The following is a 27427-nucleotide window of genomic DNA, read 5'->3' as shown; positions in this document are numbered from 1 at the left end:
AGTCATCAGCTCAACACCTGTATTGTTACCTGTGTTTCCTTTTGAGGCCCCATCTTGTGGTTAAATAAAAACAGCTATCCAGGCAACAGAGCAAACCAAAAAAAATCAAATCAAAGCTTAATACTAGGGCTGGGGAAATATTAAATTCTTTAATTGCGTTAATCGCATGATTTTCTGTGATTAATCGCATTGTTGTAGGAAAAATCAAATAATGAATTCAAATGGGAAACTGTACAGTCATATATGATCAAAGTACTCCAGTGATAGGACAATTCAACGCTGCAGTACTTACAAATAACTTGGGCTCTGTCGACTGCGCCGACTGGCAGAACTTTGAAATGAAAATGGCCATGTAGACGTTCTGTAACCTTCTCCATGTTTGTTTAGCCCACTTCATCCACCATTCTTTTCTTTTCTTTTCTTTTCTCACTGTTTCCTGTGAGCGCTGCAGCAGTAAGCAACATACTAGGCTCGCACACGGTGGGCTTTTCAAAATAAAGTGAGCAACAGACGTTTACAATAAAAATAAAAAATAATAAAAACTACACAAATGGGACACAAATAATTGTCAGCGATAATGAATTCATTAGTTAATGCAAAAATAACGCGTTAATGTGCCCATCCCTTCTTAATACTTAGTCTTAGTTTATCTGTAAGCAAAAGATAAACTATGCTTGTAAGAAAAAAACCCCATAAATATTTGTTGTTCTTAACATGTTTGGTTTATGTTATTATTTATCTTAGATATAATTTGTTGAAGATTTTTTTAGTTAGTTTTTTTACCAGGTGTGTGACCTACCATCCTGTGCAGGGGGAGCTGACTGCTCTTCATCAGTAATATATAATATAATATAATATTGTTGAACCTAGACTGCTGGCTTGTCTGGGCTTCACTGCTGCTGGTAGTAGCTGGGTCTGGCTCTAACTGGCGTCTTTTTTTGAGGAAGAAGTTCTCAATATTTCTGCTTCTCTTCTTATTCCCTTAATATCCCTGGGGGGAAATGTAATTCAATCACTCGATTGATCGATCAACCAGTCAGTCAGTTCACTTTGAAGTAATAGCCTAAATTATGTCTATTTATAGTATCTACAAATCACTTTTAATAACACACTTAACACATATTGCATCTCAAACATTTGTGGCATTTGAATGCAATTTACACTGCCTATTTAATCGTCTAAAAATATGTGAAGTGTAAAGATGAGCTAATTGATACAAACAAAAAGTCCTTTATCTCCAAGACAAAAAAGCCTTTAAGCAGCTCTTAAATCACAGAGCATGGAGAAATAAACCACAGCTTGTTCTTGTGTTAGAGCTACTTAAATCAAGACTGTCACACTATATTTCACACACTGGAGATTTTCTGGGGTAGCGGTTGGAATACTCCACCTCGGCCCGACACAGTTTATAAAATGCATTTCACTTTAAATTACAAATCGGGACCAGGGCAGGGCTGCTAAGCTAGCTAGTACAGTGTAGTTTGTCTTTTAGCTGCTACTTTGTGATACATACAATTTTCCTACACATTCAGAGGGAACTACGACATAACCAAAGATTTAATTACCATACCTCTCAATCTACAGATTTGATCTGTTTTTATCCAGCAGCAGGTGACGCTGTCTGTAGCCGTCCTCCTGATTCACCGGACCAGCAGCAGCATGCAGATGCAGCGTTTATGGCCATTGGCCAAACGTCCACTGAGCAGAAATCAGCTCTCACAGCCTCAGTACGACCATTACTGCGTTAATTAGAAATGTAAAACTGTCTCTAAACCAGCTCATTGGTTGTCATCATTGATTGACAGCTTTTCTCTTGTTTCTTGTGTTGACAAACTTGACCAATTACCTATCAGATTTGGGGTGGCCACAGGGGTGGCCAATGAGCTTTCAGGGGTGGCCCAGGCCACCCCCCAGAATCGCCAATGTCCACGATCAAGCAATAAGCACAGTTTAACACTTCCTCAGAGGTTTGTTAATGGGCTGTGTGTGTCTGTGTGCACACGCAGGCACATACACATACACACTTCAACTTGGCCTGTCTTATCATAAGGCCCCAGCAGATGAGTCAGGGACAATATGACCAACCTGACCATTTCTGTTTGTCTCGTCTTTCTTTACCTGCAATTTGGTTATGGTTTCTTTGAGGGTGCTGCTGTAATTTCTTTTAAGAAAATGAAACGAAAGGCAATTGAACAATGTTAATGATCCAAACATTTTGTAGTTACTGAAGTGCTATTGATTCGTTCTCATTTCATAGTCAGTCCAACCTCCTCCTTTTTTTTCTTTCTTTTTTTTTCTGTTTTTTTGTTGAATTCGACCTTGGAAAAGAAGATCTCAAGCACCCTTGTTGAGATGTAGACCAATGGACCAATTTAATGGAAATAGTCAATAAGACACAACAGTAACACAGTGACTTATTTCTCTACAACTGTTTCCTCACCAGTGGAGCATTTGGCAAACATCTCTTTACATTACATTTTAAAACTCTGTATTTATCTCCTAATAAAAGGCATTTCATTACAGATGCCTTGTCTTTAAAGATGGCAGCGATAACGCATTCTGCTTTTGTGTTTTTTCATATTTGTGGCTGTTTTGGAAGCTTGTTAGTTAATAGGATGTACCTGTTGGCTTATCTAATATTTATTTTATTTCAGCTTTTCAAGTATCCATTAGAAAAAGAAGGACAAGTTGGGGGACCCATCCTGGCCCAAGAGGAAATTAAGACTATTTTTGGCAGTATCCCAGACATCTACGAGGTTCACACCAGAATAAAGGTAGCGTGTACTCAACAGTGCAATCCAGGATTGACAACATAATTGTGATAATGTAACTTCTATAATGTTTTGTTTGACATGTTGGTTTGTTCACCAGAATGACCTTGAGGAGCTCCTCACAGACTGGTCAGAAAGTAGGAGTGTTGGAGACATAATTCTCAAATATGTGAGTTCAAGGTTGATACATGAATGTAAAACCTTACTGTCAGTTTTTACTTACATTCGTTTACATTACATTAAACAAAACACATTGATTTTCTTCTCTTTCACTCTGATTCACCTCAAATAGTCACCAGTGGCCAATGAAATATTTTTTTTTTAACCAGTCGGTTAGATAAATATATTTCCTTGGCCTTTATTATACTTGTACCAAAAAAGTTAAATAGTTTGATGCAAAGGCTGTTGGAAATGACCACAGCTAAAGCTTCTGCTGTCAGTGCTGTAAGTAAAGTTGTGTTTTTGTCCTCTGAATCATCTTAATCTTCTCTCCCTCCACAGTCTAAAGAGCTGGTGAAAGCCTACCCCCCTTTTGTCAACTTTTTTGAAATGAGCAAAGAGACTATTGTTCGATGTGAGAAACAAAAGCCACGCTTCCATGCATTTCTTAAGGTATGACCATTCAGTTTGTACCAGATTATTTTTTCAGTTTTTGCTAAGCTTTTTTATAGCTCAACTATAAAAACTCTGCATCTGCACCTTTTGGGAAGTTTCTCTTTGCAGACAAAATAATTACATGATCATTTTTCACATTTTCTGAAATGAGCATTGGTATCTAATTGTTTCTGCCAAGAGAATCCAGATTCGTTTGGTATTTTAAGGTCAAGTCAGACAAGCACTGCAATGAGAGCCATGCTCAATATATACAGTAGGATTCCTCACTTATGGTATCTTAGCCACGTGTTCTGTGTGAGCCATTCCTGTTTGAAAGAGTTGGCCTTTCTACATCAACATATCTCTGCCCACAGCAGACAGTTTGGTTGTATCTGCATTTAAAGGATTGTAACTCTATTTCAAAGACACCGACAACCCCTCAGAAATAGTCATAAATAAACAGATGTTGTAGAATCCTAACTTGCTTCACAACTGCTTGGGATTTATTTTATTTTAGATAGCATCTGTTGTTGTAAGCACAACACTGGAACATTTGCTGGATCATCCAGGATTCTGTCTGAACCTCTTGATTAATCTCGCTAAAAACTAACTTTTCTAAGTGCACATTGGTATGAATGTTTAATTTGAACTATATTCTGTTTTTTTTTGACCTGGGTGAACTCAAGACGTGATTTTTGAACGTGAACTCGATGTCATTGTATATGTACTTGTTGTCAATGCGTCTTTATTGATCATTGTTTCACAATACAAGTGGGGAAATATCAAAGATATTTAAATAAATGGTATCTTGTTATAAATTGTGCATGTGAAAAGATGAGACAATAAAAAAAAATACAGTTTATAATATAAGGAGCACATTCCTAATCCCCAAATGCAAATAAACACAACTTTCTTAGTACAATGATTACATTTGGTGTATGGCACTGAGTTTGTTTAATACTTTAAATTTTCTAAAATGTGGCAACAACCAACAATACTTATTTTCTTTCATTTGAAATCTAGCTTTCACTCCTCTCTCTTTAAACAGAAAGGAGTACATATCATTGGGCTGTTAAACACAGAGAATCTCACGCCAAATTCGTTCTCTAAGTTTATAAATGTCTCCGTCTTGACCTGTTTTGTTCTTTCATTTCTTTTTGTATGTTTTTTTAGTTTTGTCATCAGTACTTTTTAAAAACTTAGTCTTTACTGTGTTTTCCCCAGCTGGTAACTTTATTTCTATATTAGCCACTCCAGTACGGCCTCAATTAGTAATCCAGCATTGTTATGGGACCACTTCCTCATGAGAGAGTTTGATTTATTTAGCCTTGTATGGCATATGTATAAAGTTAAACAACTTCCATGTGAGGAACCAGCTTGTCAAATTCATCACCAACCTCAGAGCTGAGAGAGAACCACTCATCCTACAGACAGTTGTGTGGTTAAAAAAAAATCTGCATCCAACATGAGCGAGCAGAACTCAATTCAGTAGAAACGCCTTTTCCAGCAGAATATACTTCAACCTATTGTGTTCTGGCCATTTGTTACCACTACAACTTCACAGTAGGAAAGATATCTCCTCCTTAGGCAATCTGGCCTCCCAGGTGTCCATATAGAAAAGCAGGCAAGTATTGATGTGTTTATGAAAGCTCAGTTGATTAAATCCATCAATGGATAAATCGGATTTTCAGTTTTTTTTTTCTTTCTACAAGAAGAAAACTTTCACAATAACTCTAAGTTGTAGAGGTGAGGCCATGAATTTGGAAGTGCTTTTCGAACATGGTGACACATGCAAAAATGTGTTAAGTACATTTGAATAAATTGACCATCATTTATGTGATGGTCAATGAGCTTATTCAGTGTGTAGCTTAGCATACATACATACATCATAAAACCTCTTTGACTCTGCAGATAAACCAGGCCAAGCCAGAGTGTGGCAGGCAAACACTTGAGGAGCTGCTCATCAGACCAGTGCAAAGACTGCCAAGTGTTGCCCTTCTTCTCAATGGTAACACACACACACACACACACACAAACTGATACCCCTGATAGGAAATAACTTCCTTGGACATTTCTCTTTTTGTTTTTGTTTGTTTGTCTGTCTTTTAGTTTTACTTCTACATTTACCAAGTATTTAGTTTATCTCCTGCTGAAGTGACGATGTGAATGTCATCTTTTCTTGTCTGCCTTTTTTCACATTGCAGACATAAAGAAACACACATTGGATGACAACCCAGATAAGATGAACCTGGAGAGAGCAATCGAGTCTCTAAAGGAAGTCATGACGTGAGTTTGCATTACCTTAACCTTTAACATTGCTTTATTGATTTGTGATACTTTATTCTTATATATTTTGAAATACAGTATGTATAGTTTATTCTGACCTGTTGTAAAAGTCTTGCTTCAATAAGATGAGGATAGATTTTGTTTGAAGCATAATGTTAGGGTTGCAACCCAAACATTAAATATCATATGTTATAACCAATTAACCGTCTGTCTCATCAGTCATTGACAACACCTGGTTAATACTATAAGTTTACTTTCATTTTCAGTTAACTGTGCTGACTTTTAAGTAAAATGTTTTTTTTTCATTGGGGCTTATAAAACACTATTTTACATGACTTTTACCACGTCAGCTGTTAGTTATTCTGCATTGGTAGCGACTAAGCATTTTTATCTCCTTAACTCTTCTGCCTACTGCTGCGAAGCCAAGGTCGATAATTGGTCATTCAGTACCATACAACTCATGCTGCCTTTGTCCTGGCTTTTCTGTTAAGCTTAGTCTCTTTGGTAAGAATTTGGTCATTCTTGCTCTGAGGTTGGTGAGAATGTGAAACTAAATCTGTGTCAAGTTTATTTGCATAGCACATTTCATGTACAAAACAATTCAAAGTGCTTTACATAAAATAAAAGCATTACAGTGGGCAGTGGAAGAAGCATTAAAAATATATCAAATAATGTAAAGAAAAAATTTAAATGAATTAAACTGATTTTAAAAACAAGCAACAGTCCAGATAAGTTAAAAGTTACCGTGCAGATTTCAAGCATAGATGCATGAGAAAAGAAATGTTTTTAAGCTGGATTTAGAAATGTTTACATTTGGTGAACGTTTATAACACCAGTGGATACCTTGTAGCCCAATTCCTGTGATAACCTGTTCTAAATAAGATCACATTTGAATCCCAGTTGATGTTTTTAACCCTGCCTGGAAAAAAGGGAGGCACTACTTGGCTTTAAGAAGACAAAGTGGTAACTGCCTCTCATTGGAAAAGTACTGCAGTGATTCATGTTTTAGCTAACATTTATAGCTTCTGATTACGTAAACAAAAATGTTGGAAGACATTTCCTATGCCTTGTTCAGGAAGGTCAAATGATTGGACTGTGTCAAACAAACAGAAGAAAAACACTAAATGGACTGCGGAACACAACGGAAGCGTGCTGACGGATGGACGGACGGACATCTTTGTCTCTTCATCTTGTCGTCATTATTAAACTTGTCATGTCACAGTATAGGTGACCTATAGTATAGGTTATGTTACGTGGCTAGATAATAAAATCAGCTAAATTACATTAATATATCAAATCAAAGGATATAGATGGGAATGCATAGCTTGGACAGCAAAGAGTCATGACTTGAACCCCTCTGAGAATTGTTGGGATTTGCTGGAGAATATTTGAGCTGTTCCACTCTATCACCAAACTTGGTGCAAAATGAATGAAACTCTGGACATACATTTATTGTTTCTCAGTGATTGGTTAGGAAAATGATTTGAAAATCTTGTGTGATTTAGTTAACAGTGGTAAAAGTATACATCTGCAGAAAATCCTCGTATGGGAGAGTGGACTTTTTATTGCTGGTAGGTCAGCTGATGGTTGGATGGTAACTTGTTACGTTGCTGGACTATTAGACTTATTGGTAATATTTCTCTGTTGGCCAACTTCCCAGCATTTCTTACATTGTTTGCCTCTGTTCTTTCTCTCTTAACTCTTTCTCCACTAGTCACATCAACGAGGACAAGCGGAAAACTGAGGGCCAGAAGCAAATCTTTGATGTTGTTTATGAAGTCGATGGCTGTCCTGTAGGTTTGATGATTATCTTTTTCTTTTATTATTATTATTATTGTGTTTGTGTCAATGTTCTGTTATTTTTTTAGTTCATATGAACTTGCATGACGACATATTGTAAAATAATAAGTTTTTATATCTTCCATCTGAAAGTTGCTGATAGTAAAAATCAACGGTAAGGCATGTAAGTGTATTTTACATATGTAACAGTTTCCCACCTGAATAAAAAAAGATCAATGCATTTCTATTGTAAAGACAGCTTCATGATTGCATTGCATTGATAACTGAGTTGTTGAATTATAATGAAAATTCTCACACTGCATTGAAACAATAAAAAATATCCACCCCATTTGCCCCCATCTGTATCAAAGGAGGACTTGATTTAAACATCCTCCACCTATTCCTCGATCTTGCTCCGGCCCACATCTACAGCGTGTCCTCCAGGCTTAAGTTATCTGCTCATGGAAACTCATGATAACAAATGTTGAAAAGTGTCGGAAGTACATGTAGAAATTCACGTTATTAGCACACTTTCCAAACCAGTGCAGAAATCTCTCAGGAATCAATGTTATATCAAATAAAAATACACATATTTTGATATGAGCTACTGCAGCTGGCTGCTGCTATGGTGTTGTGCACTGGAATCCATATGCAATCATGATGTTTCTTTTACCTATTATCTGCTTGGAAGTAATGTGTAAGTTTTATATTTGCACAGTCTCTGTGTGAGCGTATCCTGGTATGTGCTAAACTTCTGTATATTTCTGAGCCTGTTCAAAGCATTATTTTCTTTTGTTTCTTCTTTAGGCCAACTTGTTGTCCTCCCATCGTAGCCTGGTATACCGTGTGGAGACAATTGCTCTTGGTGACCAGCCATGTGACCGTGGAGAACACGTCACACTCTTCCTCTTTAATGACTGCCTTGAGGTGAAAATGCATAAACATAGACCCACGTTTACCGAAATTCAGGGCACATTTGCAGCTCTCATCTATCCGTCTGTTAAAGTCACACTACAAAATTTTAAGGTTGATTGTCACCTTGCAAACTATGTTAGAGGTTGCAGACAAATGGCCGTGATCTGAGACAAATCAGTTGTTGTCAGCAAGGACACAATTGATGAGCCTAACATAAAAGCCTCCCACAGAAATTCTAGCTTATTTGGTAAGGGGCAGTTGATGGGGAAGGGGTTGGTGAATAAGGAACACCACCAATGAGAGGGCAAGCAGTGAGATCAGTGGAGATGATGGGGGCTAAACTTGGAATTTGAGAAATTGCCCACACTTATTTAGCTCGTTTTTAACCATGTCTAGGTTGTACAAAACATGTTACATGTGTTTATCATTCACTTGTACAGGACTTCTTATGATATATATGCACTCTATGCACAGTGTGCAATGCCTTCTGTTGTCACACATCGATTAACATCACAGGACTAATGTAGGTTTAAGTGTCTTTCCAAGAACACTTTGAGACGTGGAGACACTGGGGATAGAACTGCCAACTTTCTGGTTGGAAAATGACTGCTCTACCAGCTGACACATGGGGAAAAAAAGGGAAACAAAATGGCACACAGCAAACACGATGAAGTGTATGGTGAAGAAGAAAGTGAGAAGAATTTGCATAAACACCAATAAAGCACCAATATCTTTGTTGTTCCCATCGTGCAATATTTTCACTTATTTTTCATATTTGACTCTTAAGAGAAAAGCTGTGAAATAACTGCTTGATGAAGATGAGCTTTGAAGAAAATTTTGTAGTGTGTGACCACTTTCTGCAGATCAGTTGTGGAGCATGAACTCAGTAGGTCTTCCAAACTCAATCACATGAGAAGCATGCCGACTAGTGTGAACAATACAATACAAAGACACTGGACATGTAAAACTGAAAATGGTATGAACAAATAATTCACACTAGGTCTATTTTGGGGTACTGGAGAGGAGGATCCGTCGGATAGTTGAATCTCGGATTCAGGAGGGGCAGTGTGGTTTTCGTCTCTTGCCGTGCAGCAGTGGACCAGCTCTACACCGTCAGCAGGGTCCTAGAGGGTGCATGGGAGTTCGCTCAGTCTACAGTCTACATGTGTTTTCTGGACTTGGAGAAGGCATTTGACCGTGTAACTCAGGGAGTCCTGTTGTGGGTGCTTCGGGTGTATGGATAGGGGCTGTTCGGTCTCTGTATGACCGGTGTCAGAGTCTGGTCCGCATTGCCAGTATAAGTCGGATGTGTTTCCGGTGAGGGTTGGACTCCGTCAGGGCTGCCCTTTGTCATTGGTTCTGTTTCTAATTTTTATGGACAGAATGTCTAGGTTCAGCCAGGGCGTTGAGGGGGTTCGGTTTGGCGACCTCAGAATCGGGTCTCTGCTTTTTGCGGATGATGTGGTTCTGTGGGTCTGTGACCTTCAGCTCTCACTGGAGCGGTTCGCAGCTGAGTGTGAAGCGGCTGGGATGAGAATCAGCACCTCCATATCCGAGACCATGGTCCTCAGCCGGAAAATGGTGGAATGGCCTCTCCGGGTTGGGAATGAGATCCTTCCCCAAGTGGAGGAGTTCAAGTATCTCGGGGTCTTGTTAATGAGTGAAGGATGAATGGAGTGGGAGTTTGGCGGATCGGTGCGGCGTCAGCAGTAATGCTGGCTCTGCATCGGTCTGTCGTTGTGAAGAAGGAGCTGAGCCAGAAGGCGAAGCTCTCAATTTACCAGTGAATCTACATTCCTACCCTGACCTATGGTCACAAGCTGTGGGTAGATGGCGGATGCAAGCGGCCGAAATGGGTTTCCTCCGCAGGGTGTCTGGGCTCTCCCTTAGAGATAGGGTGAGAAGCTCAGTCATCTGGGAGGGGCTTGGAGTAAAGGCGCTGCTCCTCCGCATCGAGAGGAGTCAGATGAGGTGACTCAGGCATCTGGTGAGGATGCCCCCTGGACGCCTCTCTGGGGAGGTGTTCCGGGCACGTCCCACTGGGAGGAGACCCCGGGGGAGACCCAGGACACGTTGGAGAGACTATGTCTCTCGGCTGGCCTGGGAACGCCTCGGGGTCCCCCCGGAAGAGCTGGAGGAAGTGGCCGGGGACAGAGACGTCTGGGTTTCTCTGCTCAAGCTGCTGCCCCCGCGACCCGACCCCCGGATAAGCGGCAGATGATGGATGGCTGGACAAATAATTCATGAATTAGACCATAAAAGATGGTATTTCCTTGTTGTGACGAAATGCTTCAAATGGCCAGTTGTGTTTAAAGACTCCCACTGGACATGTGTTAGAAAACTGAAAGCTTTGCCTCAATGTTCCATTGGACATTAACCCGACTGCAGTAAATATTCTTTTTTCTGAAGCAATAGTGGTGGTGATCATCATATGAATTGAGGATCAGAAGTTCACTAACATCTCAAAGCTACTCCTGCTTTTGTAAAATAGGCAAGTTCTCTTGTTTGAGAGTGGAACAGAACATTTTAAGCAGTGCTAATAGTGTGATAATATAAATAGAAAGATAACTTGACAAACCTAAACACAAATTTTTCTATGAATAATAAAATATCCATGGTGCCCTACTTTTTAGCACCATTTAAGCTTTGTCTTTCATGCTACAGTTTAAGTTGAATTGTTTTTAAATTGACTAAAAGTATTTTTTCCACTGATTTTTTTTATGATAAAGTCATAACTTTACGTAATCAAACTGTTGTACTCGCCAGTGGATTTTAAATGTCTAAGACCACAAATCTCTAAGAAATGTCACTTTTTTATTTATTTAATTTGGAAATAATTTTTTAAAAACACAAATTTGATGCGTAAAATGCAAAATAATTAAAACTTCTCCATCAATTCTAGGCTGTCACAATTCCCTCCAGATTAACGGTCTCATTATGTGCGTGTGATTCTTTACAGATTGCAAGGAAGCGACACAAGGTGATCAGCACATTTAAGAGTCCAATGGGGCAGACAAGACCTCCATCCTCACTGAAACACATATCATTAATGCCACTGTCTCAGATTCGTAGAGTACTGGATCTGCAGGACACTGAGGGTAACAACAACAACACGCACACACACATAAAAGTTAAAGCATTAACACTTAAAGTTGATATGATTTTAGGTTGCTTTATTGTCCTCCCTACTGCTTTAACACCTTCTGTGTCCCTGAAGCAGAATGGAAGCAATGAAAAACCATAACAAAAGCCATTTCCAAGTTTGTTCATTCAAAGTTAAGGCTCCTAAAATGAAGTTCCATCTCAGTTAAAGCTTGACCAGGTGCACAGTTTTTGTGAGCTTTTTTTTTTTTTTTTTTAAAAACACCGCTTACAAAAGATTGCATGAACAATCTGTTTTTTATTTACTTTCTTTCATATGGTCGTGTCCCTGAACACAGAGATGGGGATGAGAAATTATTTAATGCAACATATTGATCATTTAGGTGCTTCTTGAAGAATGTCCCTTGTTTTTCCCTACCCAACCACTGCACCTCAAAAATACTCTATATTCCATTAAAGTATTAAAAATACTTTAATGGAAGCTAGTTTAAAAATGTTCCCCTTTAATGTCTATCTTTTTGTAGAGCTTGAATTTCACACAAAGGAAGGACATATATTGTTTGAGTTTGGGTTTGAGTTACAATACATTACAAATGTGGGCTTTAAGTGCAGACCCTAAGATTTGATTTAAGGGTCCTCTGGATTTTAAAGGGTTTAGAAATGTCAGCTCTTCAAAATCAATTGCGTACAATTAAAATAACCGTTGATGAAATCTTATGTTTAATTCAGTTCGCTTTCATTTTATTTATATAATATTAACTCACAGACTCCAAAAAACTGCCTCAAGGCACTCTACATAAAGAAACTCAACAAATCCATCTAATGCCCGTTTTCTGCCAAGAGTACTGTGTCTCAATGTGTTTTAAAACACAGGGACAACAGCTAAATAAGCTGATTAAATACTTTCCCTGTTACAGCGTATGTTGTATTCAAACATACCGGCCCGGTATGTACCTTTACCTTCCAGGGAACAAGCCTATAACTACGACTAAATGAAAGGATGGCCTTGCATTGTACCTAGTTTAGTGTGTTTGACGACAGCTTCTGATAATCATGATTTTCTGACATAACTAGAATAGTTTATAATTTTCAATGTGACCACAGACATTAACCACAGCACCCCAGAATAAGCTGTGAGCTGTCGTAGAAATAGTAGAATTCATCAGCCTCTTTTTTTTTTTGTTTTATAATTTTTAAAAAAATTATTTGTACATTAGTTGTTGTTGTTGTTTTTTTAAGCCTGTGACACATTATGGCGAGTAAACGTGTTTCTGCAAAGAAAAAGTGAGCTCTGTCCTCTCATCTTTCCAGCTGCTGCATCTGTAGTAAAAACTGCTGGTGCACCCAGGTGTTGTGAGCACATTAGTGCTGTGCTGAGCTGGTGGCAGTTACAAACCCCTGGCTACTACAGGTTGACTTGCTGGTCGAGATTGAGGTGACAGTTCTTGTAATATTCCAGGAAGGGGGTCCAAGTCTCCTGAGATTTTTTTAGGGATCTATTTGAGTTTAATTTAGTTTAATAAGCTCCAAACCCCATAGAAAGAATCTGAGAGAGAAGGAGGGAAGTTATAATTGCTCTAGATGGGAGACTGAGCGGAAGTCGTCTGTAGTTTGAAATGCCTTCTAGATTGTGACCAAATCCTGATTGAATGATAGACCACATGGATGAAATGAAATTGATTCTGAGATGGGGACCTTGCGCCACATAATACAGAACACAGGTTGAGTGGGCTGCTGACATTTTCCATATGCACCCAAGCGTCACCTCTATCAGCCTGATCTCCTTCTATCCAGTGGAACATGTTTTTTTATGTTGCATGCCCAATAGTAATCAATGAAAATAGGTAAAGCCAGGCCTGAAGAGCAGCTCTTTTGATTCTGTGTGGTTTACCCTTCCAGATAAATGATGATGTGCTAGTCTGTATTAAATTAAAAATTCAGAATTGGGATGTTTTGGAATTGATAAATTAATTTTGTTAGCACGATCATTTTGATAAGATTAATTCGGCCAGCTATGGATAGAGGGAGCTTTGTCTTTTTTTGCATTTTTCAAACAAGATGCCAACATTTTTCATGAAGCGGGAAGAGAAGCCAGGTGTGATCTCAACTTCAATGTATTTGAAGCCCTTCCTAACAGTTCTAAATGGGAGATTAATTCATTTTGTGTCCTGCGAGTTTCCTAAATTGAGTCAGGGTGCTGAGAATGGCAGGAACTGACTTAGCAAGTGTGCCACATATAGGATTATGTCCCCTCGCTCCTAGGAAATCGTTTGATTGTCGAAGAGCGGTAGCTAAGGGTCCAATGGCGAAAAGTAGGAGAGATAGGCTGCATCCCTGACGTGTGCCTCTGCTGAGAGTAAAATATTCAGATTGCTCCCCATTGATAATTACTGTGGCTACAGGGTGGGAGTAGAGAAGTTTTATTCAAGAGATAAAAGACTCTTCAAAAACAAAAGCTTTCAAGGTAAAAATAAATATTACTCGTTCAAACGCTTTTTCAGCGTTTAGTGATATAACCATTTCAGGGGAATGAGATGGAGACGAGCAACGATATTGAGAAGCCTTCTGAGATTTGAAATGGAGTGCCGGTTTAAAATGAAACCTGTCTGGTCTGGTGAGATTATTTGTGGGATAGCCTTCTTTCGTCTTGTTGCTAAAATCTTAGATAAAATTTTGTAATCTATGTTCAGTAAAGAAATTGGATGATAGGAAGCACACTGGAGCGGATCTTTGCCTGCTTTTGGTAAGAATGTTATGGCAACCTGTCGTATTCCTTCCTGGAATATTACAAGAGTTTACAGAGACCACGAAATGAGGATGAGGATACTAGTACTATGGTGACGTAGCCACTCTTTTTTTTTTTTTTTTTTTGCCAGTTTATTGCTTCGAACATCTTTACTTTCAGGCTTTGAAGAAATGTAAAAAAAAAATCAATCAATAAAAAATGTTAAAACAGAGATTGTGGTGACAGCAAGAGAGAAAGAGACTGCAACAACAAGCACTGGGCAGTGTCTGTTTTTTTTTTTGGGCTAATAACCACAGATCAGAAAGATTTAGCTCCGTGGTCAGAGATTTGTGCAGTGACAGAAAAGCACAAATTGGAAGGAAGGAAGAGATGCAAAGTTGCTTATATTCAATAAAATGAAAATGCACGAAGAGAACCATAATGATTGGTTAATTGTTTGCAGGCAAGGACTCTGAGGTCTTAAACCCACATATTTCCATGCGTTTCCTTCTTTGTGATGCTTCCTTTACTGCTGCAGTCTTCAGTTGTTTATTAGTCTTTCTGCCTTAGTTTTTTTTATTTATTTTTTTTAAATAAAGGTTAAGCTCTGTCAGTTTGAGATCAGGTGATACACTTGGCTATTGCAGATTCTTCTACTCACTTGTATTAAAAGATTCTTGGATTGTTTTCACAGTAAAGATGGAAAATGACCCAAAACATAATGTGAATTGCCATCTAATCATCCCGATTTTCTGGAATGGTGCAGAATTAATGGCAGCTTGCTTCAAAAGCTCTGGACATATTGTGTTTTTCCAGAAGAATTATTGAGGAGATGTTCTGGATGCAGTGCAGAAAAAAAACAGAGAAAAAGGTGGAGGAAGTTTAAACCATTTCTTCCCTTGATCATCGTGGGTGTGAGATAACAGGCAAATAAAATAGATGAGCTTGGAATAATGATGAGGATGCAGCCTGCTGGTATCGGAAAGACAATATCATCTTTTTTTTTTTTTTCCACTGAAACATGACTGCAGGGACATCACTGACACTGCTTTACTCAGATTTAAAACTGTAGGGACATCACTGACACCATGAACGTCAATCAGTTTTAGGACTGCATGGGCAGACAGAGACTGCAGACTGAGAGGTAAGAGTGAAGGAGGAGAGATTACAGTGCTTCATAACACATGGTGTAATCCTGGACATATCACTGAGAAGGAGCATCTCTGGACCCCAGATGTTGAACTGTTGGCTATGAGTTTCCACCCATGTTGTCCATTGAGAGAGTTAGCACGTGTTAGCTGCCAACGCTCTGAGTGACATCATCAGCTAAATTGATGTCAAGATACAAAAACAGCACCCCAATCCATAGATGGCGATCTCTGAAGATTTATGCCTCACCTTCCTCTCTGCTACACTTTAACGTTCTAAATGTTTTGTAAGCTGATTTTTCTCTTTTCTTTTGTCATCTATCTATAACAATAGTATATCTTTGAAAGTAATTTACACTGCAGCATTATAATTTCCCTTAAATAAAATATTATTGAATCGAAGCAAATTGATTGATTTCGCCTCGTCTGACAGTATATTACTGTACACTTCAGAATTCTCCCAGCTGCTTCTGTCCTTTGTCACATCATAAAACAGAATGAACTTTGTCAGCATGTTTTCATGACTCTAGGGGAAAAATATTCTGTTAGTCAGAATAAAAATAAAACTGCAAAGCGTAAACCACTTTTGAAATGTACAGAGCTTCACAGCTGTCCAGTTTGCTGCTTGACATGATAGTTTTGGTGACAGTGTAACTGGCCAACCTGAAAAAAATACTGAGGAACTCTAAGGGGTCATTTCTTCCCCTTGCGTTGTGGCATGGCTTTGGACATTCTTCATTCAACAAGTCAAGTCAGTTTTATATATCAAGCTAGTTTAAAGCAACCGTAGAAACAAAGAATGCTATTCACAGAATTAAGGCACAACAATAGTAAAATATGATGACCCCCTTCCCCTCCTGAGCTTGATCACGACATAAGAACACTGGTCCATTTAAATGAGTCTGAGCTCTAACCTTAACCTCAACCCAGTTTTGCATGCACATGTATTGAATGCCACTGAAAACAATGCAGACTCATTGGAATGGATGTTTTGAAGGCCTTTTTTCTCACGACGCTTTTGGTGTACGTCCCCAGTTACTTGGAAACAAATCCAGGCTTTATGTCATTATTCAAGCCAGTTGCCCACCTGTCTCTTATTCCCTTGTTACTTTTACTGTCCATCCATCCATTTTCTATACTCACTTAATCTGTCGGTTGGGTCGCGGGGGGTGGAGCCTATCCCAGCGGTCATTGGGTTACACCCTGGGGTACACCCTGGACAGGTCACCAGTTCATCACAGAGACAAACAACCACACACACACACACACACACACACACACACACACACACACACACACACACACACACACACACACACACACACACACACACACACACACACACACACACACACACACACACACACACATTCACTCACTCCTTAGGACAATTTTAGAGACACCAATTAACCTTTTTGGATGGTGGGAGGAAGCCGGAGTAACGCATACACTGGGAGAACATGTACGCTCCACACAGCCGGGAGTTGAACCTGGAACCCTCTCGCTGCGAGGCAACGATGCCACGATGCCACACCACCGTGCAGCCCTACTTTTAATGTCATGTTAGAATTATATTTATGAAGCTTTGAGACTATTCCTGTACACTGGGCGCACTGCTGCATATTTTTCAGAGTGAGCAGAGGAGTTGCAATGACCTCAAGGCGAGCCACGACAGCCTTGCATAGCATTGCGATTATCCTAATGCTTCTGGATAGAATCGCTGGCACAGAGCAAGTTTTGGTTTGTCCTCTGGAACAAAGGTTTTACCTAAAATTCTTTACTTCCCTTCAGTTTCCTATCTTGTTTAATCCTTATTATTATCCTAATTAATCCTTATCCTTTTTACTAACTGATATCACACCCTTTTTAGATTTTAGAAAAAAGATGATTTATTTAATTTTCATCCATCTTCCACTCTATCATTGTCTGTCTTTCACTCACACTTTTTTTTTTCTTGTCTGTGTTCCTCAGAATGTATGAATGCATTTGCCTTGGTAGTTCACCCTCCAACGGAACAGGAGAACTTGTTGTTCAGCTTCCAACTGGTTGGAGAAGAAACGGTTAAAGGCACCTGGCTCCGTACACTTTGCCGTCATGTTGCCAACACGATCTGCCGGGCTGATGCGGTGAGAAGTCATACACTTACACACACAAATGGAAGAAAATGAGTAATCTGCCGTTTACCCATCATCCCATTTCCCAGACGGACTAACTTTTGATTCCTCCCTTTGACTCCATTCTGCATGTCTTAATACCTCTGACCATATATGTGCGCAGGGGAATTAAGGTAACAAAATGACACCTCTTTGCCACGGGGTACGATTTTAAGCCAACGCCAATTAAGTATGATATGTGACACTGCTCTATCATATCTTAAAATATTTAGCTTTGAACAATTTCCAGGTTATAGGAAGGAGGATTGAGAAAATACAAGCTGATTGAGCTTTAATTACACAAATGAGATGAGCCTTTTAACTAGCAGGAAAAATAACTAATAGTTCAAGAAACTTTTTTGACTAGAAAGTAAAACTTGTTAATTCAGCCGTGATCTCTTTATCCTTCATTGTGCCAGAAGAGGAAACATTTAGAAAATGGGAATTTTAGTGTCATTCTGTGTTGGTCCAAATAAACAAGCTTTCCCACTGATATGAAAAATCTTTTTGAACAGGTTACATTCTAAAGCTGTCACAAACAAGTTAACTCTACAGTCTGTTAGTCTGAAGAAAGCACATCTTGATGATTTACAGAAAATAGTTTGTATGTGAAGGGGGAAAAAGATTTTCCACTGCACAAGTTAAAAATGCTCTCTAGTATGTAGATGTGTGTGCATGTTTCCTTGTGATCCAAGAAAATATTTTATGTTCAGAACTTCATAACAGAGTTATCACAAGATGTATACTCTTGGTTAGTATCTGAAGCAGGGGAGCCAGGTTCCACTTTGGAAAAAATTTACTGAAAGGAACTAATTGAAATTTGAAACCAAGTAATCCCTAATCACAAAGATTATCCTAAATTCCACACATTTCAAAAACATGGTAGTGGAAAAGTGAGAAAGAAAAAGGACCAGCTTGTACTTCTGAGTAGCGAGTACTTGTACTGTGTCTTGGCAGCCATACTTGAAATATGTTGCTTGAGTGGATTCTTCTCTTATTTTTGATACTTTTCAACATCTGTTATGATGAGTTGCCTTGCCAACGCAAGAGTTGTTTACTAACGGTCGCAGGTAATTTAGCTTTCCAAATGCCAAAAAGCCCGAAATAAGACACCAAATCTCCAACATTTTGAAGAGGAAATGCTGTGGAAATATCGGGCAGGAGCTTGACAGGAAAATAGGTGGAAGAAGACATGCGAACGGATCTTCTTTCGATTTTGATGGAAAATATTAGATAGCTTGAAAACACATTGACAAGCTTGGCGTGCCCGGGAGGACATACTGTATTGCACACTGCCCTGCAGTCACTGTTAAAAAGCCTTATGGCTCTGAGGACAAACGATCTCCTGAACCTCTCTGTCCTGTAGCACAGTGAGATGAGCCTCTCGCTGCAGCTACTTCTCTATCCTGTCTGGATGTTGTGGAGGGATGTTTGTTATTGTCCATAATAACATACAGCTTCGTCCTCATCTGCTGTTCCAGTTCTGAGAGGGTCCAGTCCCCTGCCCTACCACTTTGTCCAAATGCCCACAGTTTTTGTCTGTCGTGCCACTCCCCCAGCATATGACAGTGTGATAAAACATGCACAGTATTTCACTGCAGACATGAGCCTGTGCTGTCTCAGAACAAAGGCTCTAACCCTTCCTATGCATTGCATCTGTATTGGGAGACCACTTCAGTTTTTCATCCAGTACTACCCCCAGGTATTTGTAGCTTTGTACTTTATCTCCTCTCCATCAATGGAGACTGGCTGGCATGGTAATTAAGATCTCTTGAAGTCCACCATCAGCTTCTTGGTCTTGGCGGTGTTCAGGAGAAGACAGTTCCTTTTACTCCAGTCAGTGAAGGCTTCCACAAGGTCCCTGCACTTCCCGTTCTGTCAGCTGTGCACACATGCCACAATAGTTGTATCATCAGAATATTTCTATATGTGATTGTACATAATGTCCTATGTGTAGAGCGTGAAAAGTAAATGAGCTAAGACAGTTTCCCATGGAGCCCCGGTACTTCATTCTAGTTTCTCACAAACACAACTCCCCATTCTGACATACTACAGTCTAGCAGTCAAATGGTCTGTAATCCACAACGTCAGGGAGTGAGCCACCCCCATACCTAAAAACCTCTGTCAGTATGGGAGGTCATATGGTATTAAATGTGCTGGAGAAGTCAAAGAACATGATCCTCGCATATAAACCAGGCACATCCAGATAGTCAAATGCCCGGTGCAGCATGTACAGAATTGCGTCCTCAGCAACCTGCAGTCTGTCTCATGTAACAGACAAAGAGCCACTCCAAGGTCTTTATTATGTGGTTTGTCAAAGGCCCTTGATGTGTCACTGGTGATCCCTGGTTTATTATTAGGATAGCACTGTATAGTCCTCTCTGGAATCACATTGTCCCTACAGAAGTTAATGTAGTCTCTGATGGTGTTGACCCTCCTGACCATATCTATGTCATTTCCCTCCTCCTCCAGCAGTGCACCCCAGTCTGTGTCATCAAAGCAGTCTCTCAGTGTATCCCTTAACTCTGGTGACCACTTCTTGAAAGATCTGGCTGTACCAGGAAGCCTCTGTGCACAAGGTCTGTATGTAGGCTGGAGACAGGCAGTGCTGTGGTCAGATCTGCCCAGTGGTGGAAAAGATACAGCCCTGTAAGCTTCCTTCACGTTAGCATAGAATAGATCTAGTCCTACATGCACGTGTTGGACAGTCCACATACTGTACAAAGCCAGTCAGGCAGGAGGATAGAGAGACGTGATTGAAATTCCCTGTGATTGGAATGAATACTTCAGGGTGCTGGGTCTGTATCCTTGCAACATTGTCACGGATGAAGTCACATGCTGTTGTAGGTGCCACCATTGGTGGAATGTAGACAACAATACCAAACTATGTAAAGACACAGACAGACAGGACGGCATACCCTCTTTCTTAACAGTCCCATTCTGGGGGTTAACCTATCTCAGATTTAAAAATGGGATTAAACCCTGCCTCCTGCTCGTCCTTGGTTTTCAATCTGCTTCCACGGCTGTGTAGCAGGGTGTATCCACATATGAGTCCTGTGTGTTGTTGTTCAGCCAGTGCTCAGATAGACACATCAACAAGTTCTCCTGCTCTCCTTGTATAGCCATTAGTTCATCACAAGTACCTCCAGCTTGTCACACTTGTTTTAGCAGCAAGTTAATATTGAGATTGATGTTATCTTGGACATGCTAAAGTGAAGGAGAGGATCTCTACCTGGGACATTGAACTGCTAGCTTTAAGTTTATGTTCATACCATCTATCAAGAGAGCTCTTATGGAGACTATATTGTTGCCATGACTGAGTGTATGAAAATTACATCAACTTTTGTGAGGAGAGTATTGTTCCTACAAGGACAGTAAGGTGCTTCCCCAACAACAAACCCTGGATCCCCATTGACCTGAAGAAGCTGATAAAGAGAGGGAAAACGGAACAACAGAGTGCAAGGAGGTGTGCAGGAAAAAATTGAAAAAAAGGTCTAGCAAAATAATATGAGAGATGTGTGGTCAGGAATGAAATGTATGCTGTATGTATGCACTGGCACAGGTACTGGCACACTTATCTTCAGTGATAATGTAGCTGCTGATGGTAGTGAATTCTGAGGTGTATAGAAACCTCTTATCTGCTTAAGTTCCAGTAAATGCCTCCAAACTCATAGGACAGCACTTCATCCTGCAACAAGATAACAATCCCAAAACATAATCGTAAAGCAACACAAGAATTTCTCAAAGTTGAAAAAAAAGGGGGAATTCTTAAATGGCCAACCAGTACCCGATTTAAATCCAATTGAGCATGCCTTTCATATTATGAAGAGGAAACATAAAGGGACAAGGCCCTGGAACAAGCAGACGCACATCAAGACATGCTGAAACCTCCTCTGCCTCCCCCTCCAGCCTATGTGTCTCTAGCGGTGAGACTGCAGGTCCTGATGGTGTCAGCCCAAGTGTCCTGGAGACCTGTGCAGAACAGCTATGTGAGATTCTGCAATACCTCTTCAACCTTAGCCTGAGTCAATAGAAAGTTTCAGTGCTATGAGAGATATCCTGCCTTTTTCCATTACCTAAAAGAAATCTGCTCTCCATGGCCACTGACTAGTTGCGCCAACATCCCATATCATAGAAGTCCTTGAGAGACTGTTATTGGCACACCTAAATAAGCAAATGAAAACCTTTCAGGACCTACCACAGTTTGCTTATTGTCCTGGGGTTGGTGTTGAAGATGCCATCATCTACCTCCTTCAGCAAGCCTGCTCTCATCTGGACAAAGCAAGCAGCACTGTGAAGGTTAAGTTATTTGATTTCTCTAGTGCTTTTAATACAATTCAGTCTGCACTGTTATGTAAGAACCTGCACAAAATGCAGGTAAACATCCTCACAACCACCTGGATTATTGACTACCTGACAAACAGACCACAGTTTGTTAGACTGAATGGTTGTGTATCTGAGAAGGTGGTCAGCAGCACAGGAGCACCACATGGGACTGTACTCTGACAGTTTCTTTTCTCTCTGTACACCTCAAACTTCAAAACAGAAATACACCTCAAACAGAAATACTCGACTTTGCAGTTGTTTGGTGTATCAGTGACTGACAAGAGGCTGTCTACAAGAAAAGAACATGATAGACTGTACTTCTTGAAGCTAAGGTCCTTCAAGTCTGCACCATGATGTTGTAGTTGAAGTCTGTTGTGGAGAGTGCAATCTGCTTTGCAGCATCTGTTGGGGCAGTAGCATCAGATCCAGTGATTTAAAGAAACTGAACAAACCGGTCAAGGCTAGTTCTGTGCTGGTGACTGCTCTGGAGCCCTTTGAGCTGAATGTTAAAGGAAGAATGCTGCACAAGTTGGTTAACATAAAGAAAAACTCTGATCATCCTCATCATAACACTTTGTTGAAACAACAGTGTGATCTGTAATTTATGTCACTGTCACACATACAGGGAGCAATGGCATGGTGGCTGTAGTATTCAAAGCAGTAGAGGGTAATGTTGTCTGCTGGTCTACCTGGCACCACACACGCTTTTTTCCCCATTGGGTCAGCACTACAATGTTGATAACAAGATGTAACTCTGCTTGTTAAACCCCCCCTGCAGGGTGAAGGGCAGAGGGATGTTAACTCTATGCAAATTTAGGTACACATCCCATCACATCTCAGCTTTTTTTGTTTTTACAAGAATACTGTTTCTGTCTGTACTGACTACATGTGTTCAAGTAAAGATTTATTATACTAAGTTTGAATTTTTGTTTTTCTTGTTACCAGGAGGATCTCATTCAATGCACAGACCCAGACTCATTGCAGGTCAGCACAAAGGATATGGACAGCACACTCAGTAAAGCATCCAGAGCCATCAAAAAGACTTCTAAAAAGGTAACAGCAGTTTGGCATGAGAAATATAGTACGTTGTACAAATAGTTGTGAATGTTGCTTTGAATGATGAGTCGATAACTGTGCACAGCTGAATATTGTATGGCAGACCCAAAGGACACAGCCTTGTCTCAGAATGACCACAGTACAAAACAACTGTAACACAAATGGTGACTGTTGAAGAAGGGGAAACATTTGCTTCACACCACTCTTTTAAACCACAGCAACCTGTTCTTGGTTATTGGGAACAGCTTATAAATTAAAAGAAAATCTCATTTTCATTTTGAAAATTAAATGTGTTCATTGCAAAGCCAACAAAACAGTAATATATTGAGGACTGACATTTTTTCAATGTGTGTGTGTTAGGTAACAAGAGCATTTTCCTTCAGTAAGACCCCAAAACGTGTGATCCAGAGAGCGTTCATGGCCAACAACACTCCAGATGAGAAAACCCAGAGGCTAAGTTGTGAAAACCGTGTCTGCAGCAGCTCCACATTAACTGTAAGTCTGTCTGTTTAGTTGCCTGTTGGAGGAAATTATTAGCTAATTTCAGGGAGAATAACAATTTGACATAAAGCAAAGTAGTTCATTTTGTTCTATTTAACTGAGATCCAACAAACAATTGTATCTCATTAATTAGTACGTACTTCCTTGTGTCAAGCACCCAAAACGGGACAGTTCTGGTTTGATGATACTAAATAAAAAACGTAGTTGAATGCATTGAATGAATTCCAGCACAGTGGTAAAATTATACATACTATTAGATATAGATATTCAGCGAACCTAATGCTGAGTTAAATGTTTCTTGTTCGTTACATCCCAAGAATACACATTTGGTAGCTATGAACAAAAATCTGGAAGACTTCTTAATGGATAATTCATAATGATTCAAAATGGGTAGTTCATTTAAATAAGTTGGTTTCCTTGCATGGACTCAACTTCTAAGCACGGTTCACATACCGAACTATGAAAAGGCAATTCCAATCTGGCTTTATTTGTTCCACAAGTTCTGATGTGTACTTTAGGCCATTTTCTGTCCAGACTAAATTAAATATGACAAACTTGCAGATTAGCTTAAGCCTGAAAAAAACAAAAAAACCCAATAAACTGATAATTCCTTTATCCCGCCTTTCATAGTTTACTGACTAGCAGAGGATACTGCACCACTTCCGAGGTTAAATTATTTTCCATGTATGTTCTGATTGAACAAACAAGATATTTGGTGAATTATCAATCCCAGAAAAAAAAAGCCACACCAAATGTTGTACTCAGTCTCACTGCGCCTGCATGACATACCACCACCTAACCTGCCTTCCTAGCATGGTTCGCCCATTGCTGCAATAAATTGACAAATAATTTTAAAGATGTTGTAGAATAATATTTGAAATTCAAACTCTTTATTCTATGTCGTAATTTTCTCTGTGTGTTTAATCTTAATGCTTTTTGTTTTCTGTTTCTATCTTAATTTTCTAATATTTAAACCCCTGCTCCCTATGTGCCTTCCTTCTGTTATTTACTCTAGATGTCTCGATCTGCCTCTACATTGAGTTTGAGTGATTCTGCTAAAACAGGTGCCACGGTTCAGCGCTCAAACTCCCTGGACCATCCTCCTATCAGAATCAGGGTCCCTGTCTGTTTTCGCACCCCCTCTACCTCAGCTCAAAGCCTTGCCAATAGCTCCTCCTCTTATACTGCTACTGAGCTCAGCCAAAGCCTCAACCTCAACTCTGACACCCAAGAAACCAAGTCCATCTCTCATTCACAACCAGTACAACCTCATTTGAGCCTCCCTATTCCCCAAAACACCACCTCTATAACCCATCCCACATCCACCTCCATTCCAGCTGTCCACAACATTTCAAATCAGTTAACACACCCTTATCCTGCGCCTGTTAATGTCAAAACCAGGATCTTTTTGGAATCATGCAGGGATCCTCAAGTACCCTTGGACCCATGCAAAGTTCTCCTGTCCAGTCCTCTCAAAGAGACTCTGCTCTAAACCATCAATTAACTCATTGCTGAAATCTCATGTGAGCAAACGTGATTGTTATATCTTCTCATCTTTTGTTGACTTCAATCCTATTTCTAACTTGAAATTAAACATCACTAAGTGCTGCCTACACCACATTTGCCTTTTAATATCCAATTTTCACTGGTGCATTTCTCGTCCCAAATCAGCTCCTTAGAAGCGCAGACCCTGCCACAATGACAGATCAAAAAAAAGGGATCTCCAGAAATGAAGTTCTTGCTAGATATTGGCATATGTAAACACGGCTGAGATTTCAAGGGTTGATTTGGAGTAGGGGTTTTGTTGAAATTACCTGGGCTACTAACTGCTGCTGGTGGTAATGGCTTCAAATATTCACAAGGTGGCTGGTATTGAAAGTGGGCTGTAATCAGAAATGTGTGGTTGAACAGAAGTCTTTTGTCTTTCCAGGTTGAAGCCAACTTTTGTGTATGGGGGATTAGACTTCAAAGTTATGCTATCTTGCACAGACTATTTTGTTTTCCTGTCAGACTTTTTGCATGTTAACACTGCACAAGCCAATGATGATCATTTCCTGGTTGTAAGTTAAAATTGGGATTATTAATAATTAATTAACCCTACATTACCCCCGATATGTTGTGTGTATGTGTGAGATCGTAAGGAAAACTGCCGCATATACATACATACATACATGTATACATGTTTTTTTTTTTATTACTCACACATTTATTGTATTCCTTTTCTTTTTCTGTGTTTCCAGTCGCATCACTCTCCCTCCATGGCCAATTTGCCATCCATGTTTGAGAGGAAATACTACACATTCAGTCGTTCAACCACCCACCTCTTCTGATATACCAAAGTATGAGAGACCGTCAGTGTGGGATTTCACCTCGTTTGCCCACGCAAGAGATTAGATGACACGCATCTGTGTGAATAAAGATAAAGCTTGTAGTAAAGTATAACAAACCTTTATTTGACTGTGTCGGATCTCAGCACAGACTTTGCAGAGTCAAGGAAAGTGTGTTTTGCAGCAGCTGGAAAACTGCATGGTTGGCAGACATACTGATATTTTCCAGTATCAGAATTGTCCAGCTTCCTATCTAAAGCATTGTCAGAGTAGTATAAAAAACAATTGTTTATAATCTTGCTATATCTAGCTATTATCTTGCTAAGATACTCTTCGTGTATTGAGCTAAAATGGTCCATGCTGTAGACAACTATGTCTGTGTGTTTATTCTGACGAAGAACTTCTGGCATCTGTTCAAATATGCACTTTCATTGAATGAAGCATGTATCATAAGTGGGACAGTACTGTGCCATGTTTGGGGCTGAAGGTGTCTAATGCCACCGACTGTGGTGAAGTTTTCTTTACCTTAAAAAATATTAAATAAAGGATACCCTCTTTTTTTGTTTTGCTTTATTTCACATTTTGTTGATTGATGGCTTATCTTGACAAACGTTGGTTTCTGTTTCATCACTTAAATTTTGTGTTTACACTTCCCTGTTCAGCTTCTCAGCATTTGTTGCCATTTTTTCCTCTTGCTGAAGTCTGGACACTAACTTCGGAGTACACATCATGTTAGTTTGAATGTAACCTATTCCCATGTTACTTGTAGTTAGTTTTATTTCATTGTGCTTTGGCAATATGACTTCACAAGGTTTTTCTCTTTCTCAAATTAATGCTGTTGAACTCTGTGCTTTATGCAGTTGTTAAAGTTACAGGCTTTATCCCTTGACTGTTATAGCTTTTTAATTAACTATCTTTGTGAGGAACCTGTATATTAGCTGATATTTAATATTTCACTGTAGTGGGGTCGACTTAAATTCACGTGATATGATTATATAATTTATTTCAATTAACCCACCTTCTTATCATACCCTTATGATTACGTTTTTAAAACATTTTTCAGATTTGGTTGACATCCTCTTCCTCTCTGTATGAAGAACATGTTTATGAAGTCTGCAATGTGTGTTTGTTTTAGAAGGGATGCTGTATCTCTGTACATATTTATTCTTTCTGAATGCAAAGAGACTTTTTAAATGACTATTTGTTTATTCCAATTTTACACTTGTAATGTCTTTCATATTCTTGCTACTAATCTCTTTCTAGTTATTTTATTTCGATAATAAACACACTTAAAAATGTACTGGAAGATTTTCTTCAATCACAACGTGTAGTTAGAATTTCTTGAAGGTACACGTCAGGCTATGGCGTAGGGGTCCATGTCGTCGAAATCACAGAAGCATAAACTATGCTTTATTTGTCTCCTATTACCAGGAATCAGGGTATCATTCGTTCTTTCCATTTTCAATTGCCAACCAAAAATCAAATAATGAAAAATTGACTGGTTATTTTGTTTTTCATTATAACACCAAAAGCTAAAAAAAAAAATGCCTGTTTTTTTCATATTTCACTTTTAGGCTCAGATGAAAAATATGAAATGGAAAAACGGGCACCAGGACAGAATTTGATTTTAATATTTAATTGGTCGGGTTTATGTGACCCGGAAGTTTGGTAAGGCTGCTGAGCCTGGGAGGCTGCACAAGTGCCCAACAATCAGCTCACGAGCTATAGCACAATCAGTCAGCTC

General features: G+C 39.5%; 1 protein-coding gene across 3 annotated transcripts in view; it reads left to right on the top strand.

Moving 5' to 3' along the window:
- ect2 (epithelial cell transforming 2) overlaps positions 1 to 26966 on the top strand; it is a 39084-nt gene extending 12118 nt beyond the window's left edge. For 2 of the 3 annotated variants that reach the window (XM_072390213.1, XM_072390212.1), the window contains 13 exons: positions 2655 to 2774; positions 2872 to 2940; positions 3273 to 3383; positions 5277 to 5373; positions 5570 to 5651; positions 7366 to 7444; positions 8238 to 8357; positions 11305 to 11443; positions 17292 to 17446; positions 22745 to 22852; positions 23216 to 23350; positions 24372 to 24879; positions 25597 to 25657. In XM_072390213.1, coding sequence (XP_072246314.1) covers positions 2655 to 2774; positions 2872 to 2940; positions 3273 to 3383; positions 5277 to 5373; positions 5570 to 5651; positions 7366 to 7444; positions 8238 to 8357; positions 11305 to 11443; positions 17292 to 17446; positions 22745 to 22852; positions 23216 to 23350; positions 24372 to 24848 — 1692 coding nt within the window. In that variant the 3' untranslated portion in view covers positions 24849 to 24879; positions 25597 to 25657. Of the gene's footprint in view, positions 1 to 2654; positions 2775 to 2871; positions 2941 to 3272; positions 3384 to 5276; positions 5374 to 5569; positions 5652 to 7365; positions 7445 to 8237; positions 8358 to 11304; positions 11444 to 17291; positions 17447 to 22744; positions 22853 to 23215; positions 23351 to 24371; positions 24880 to 25596 lie in introns of all 3 variants that reach the window. The other variant, XM_072390214.1, reaches the window with a different exon arrangement.
- The last annotated feature ends 461 nt before the right edge of the window (positions 26967 to 27427 follow it).

The sequence above is a fragment of the Leuresthes tenuis genome, unplaced genomic scaffold, assembly GCF_036924035.1.
Source record: "Leuresthes tenuis unplaced genomic scaffold, fLeuTen1.0.hap1 SCAF_7, whole genome shotgun sequence".
NCBI lineage: Eukaryota > Metazoa > Chordata > Actinopteri > Atheriniformes > Atherinopsidae > Leuresthes > Leuresthes tenuis.
Note: the sequence above shows the minus strand (reverse complement) of the source record. Positions and strands in the feature narration are given on the sequence as shown.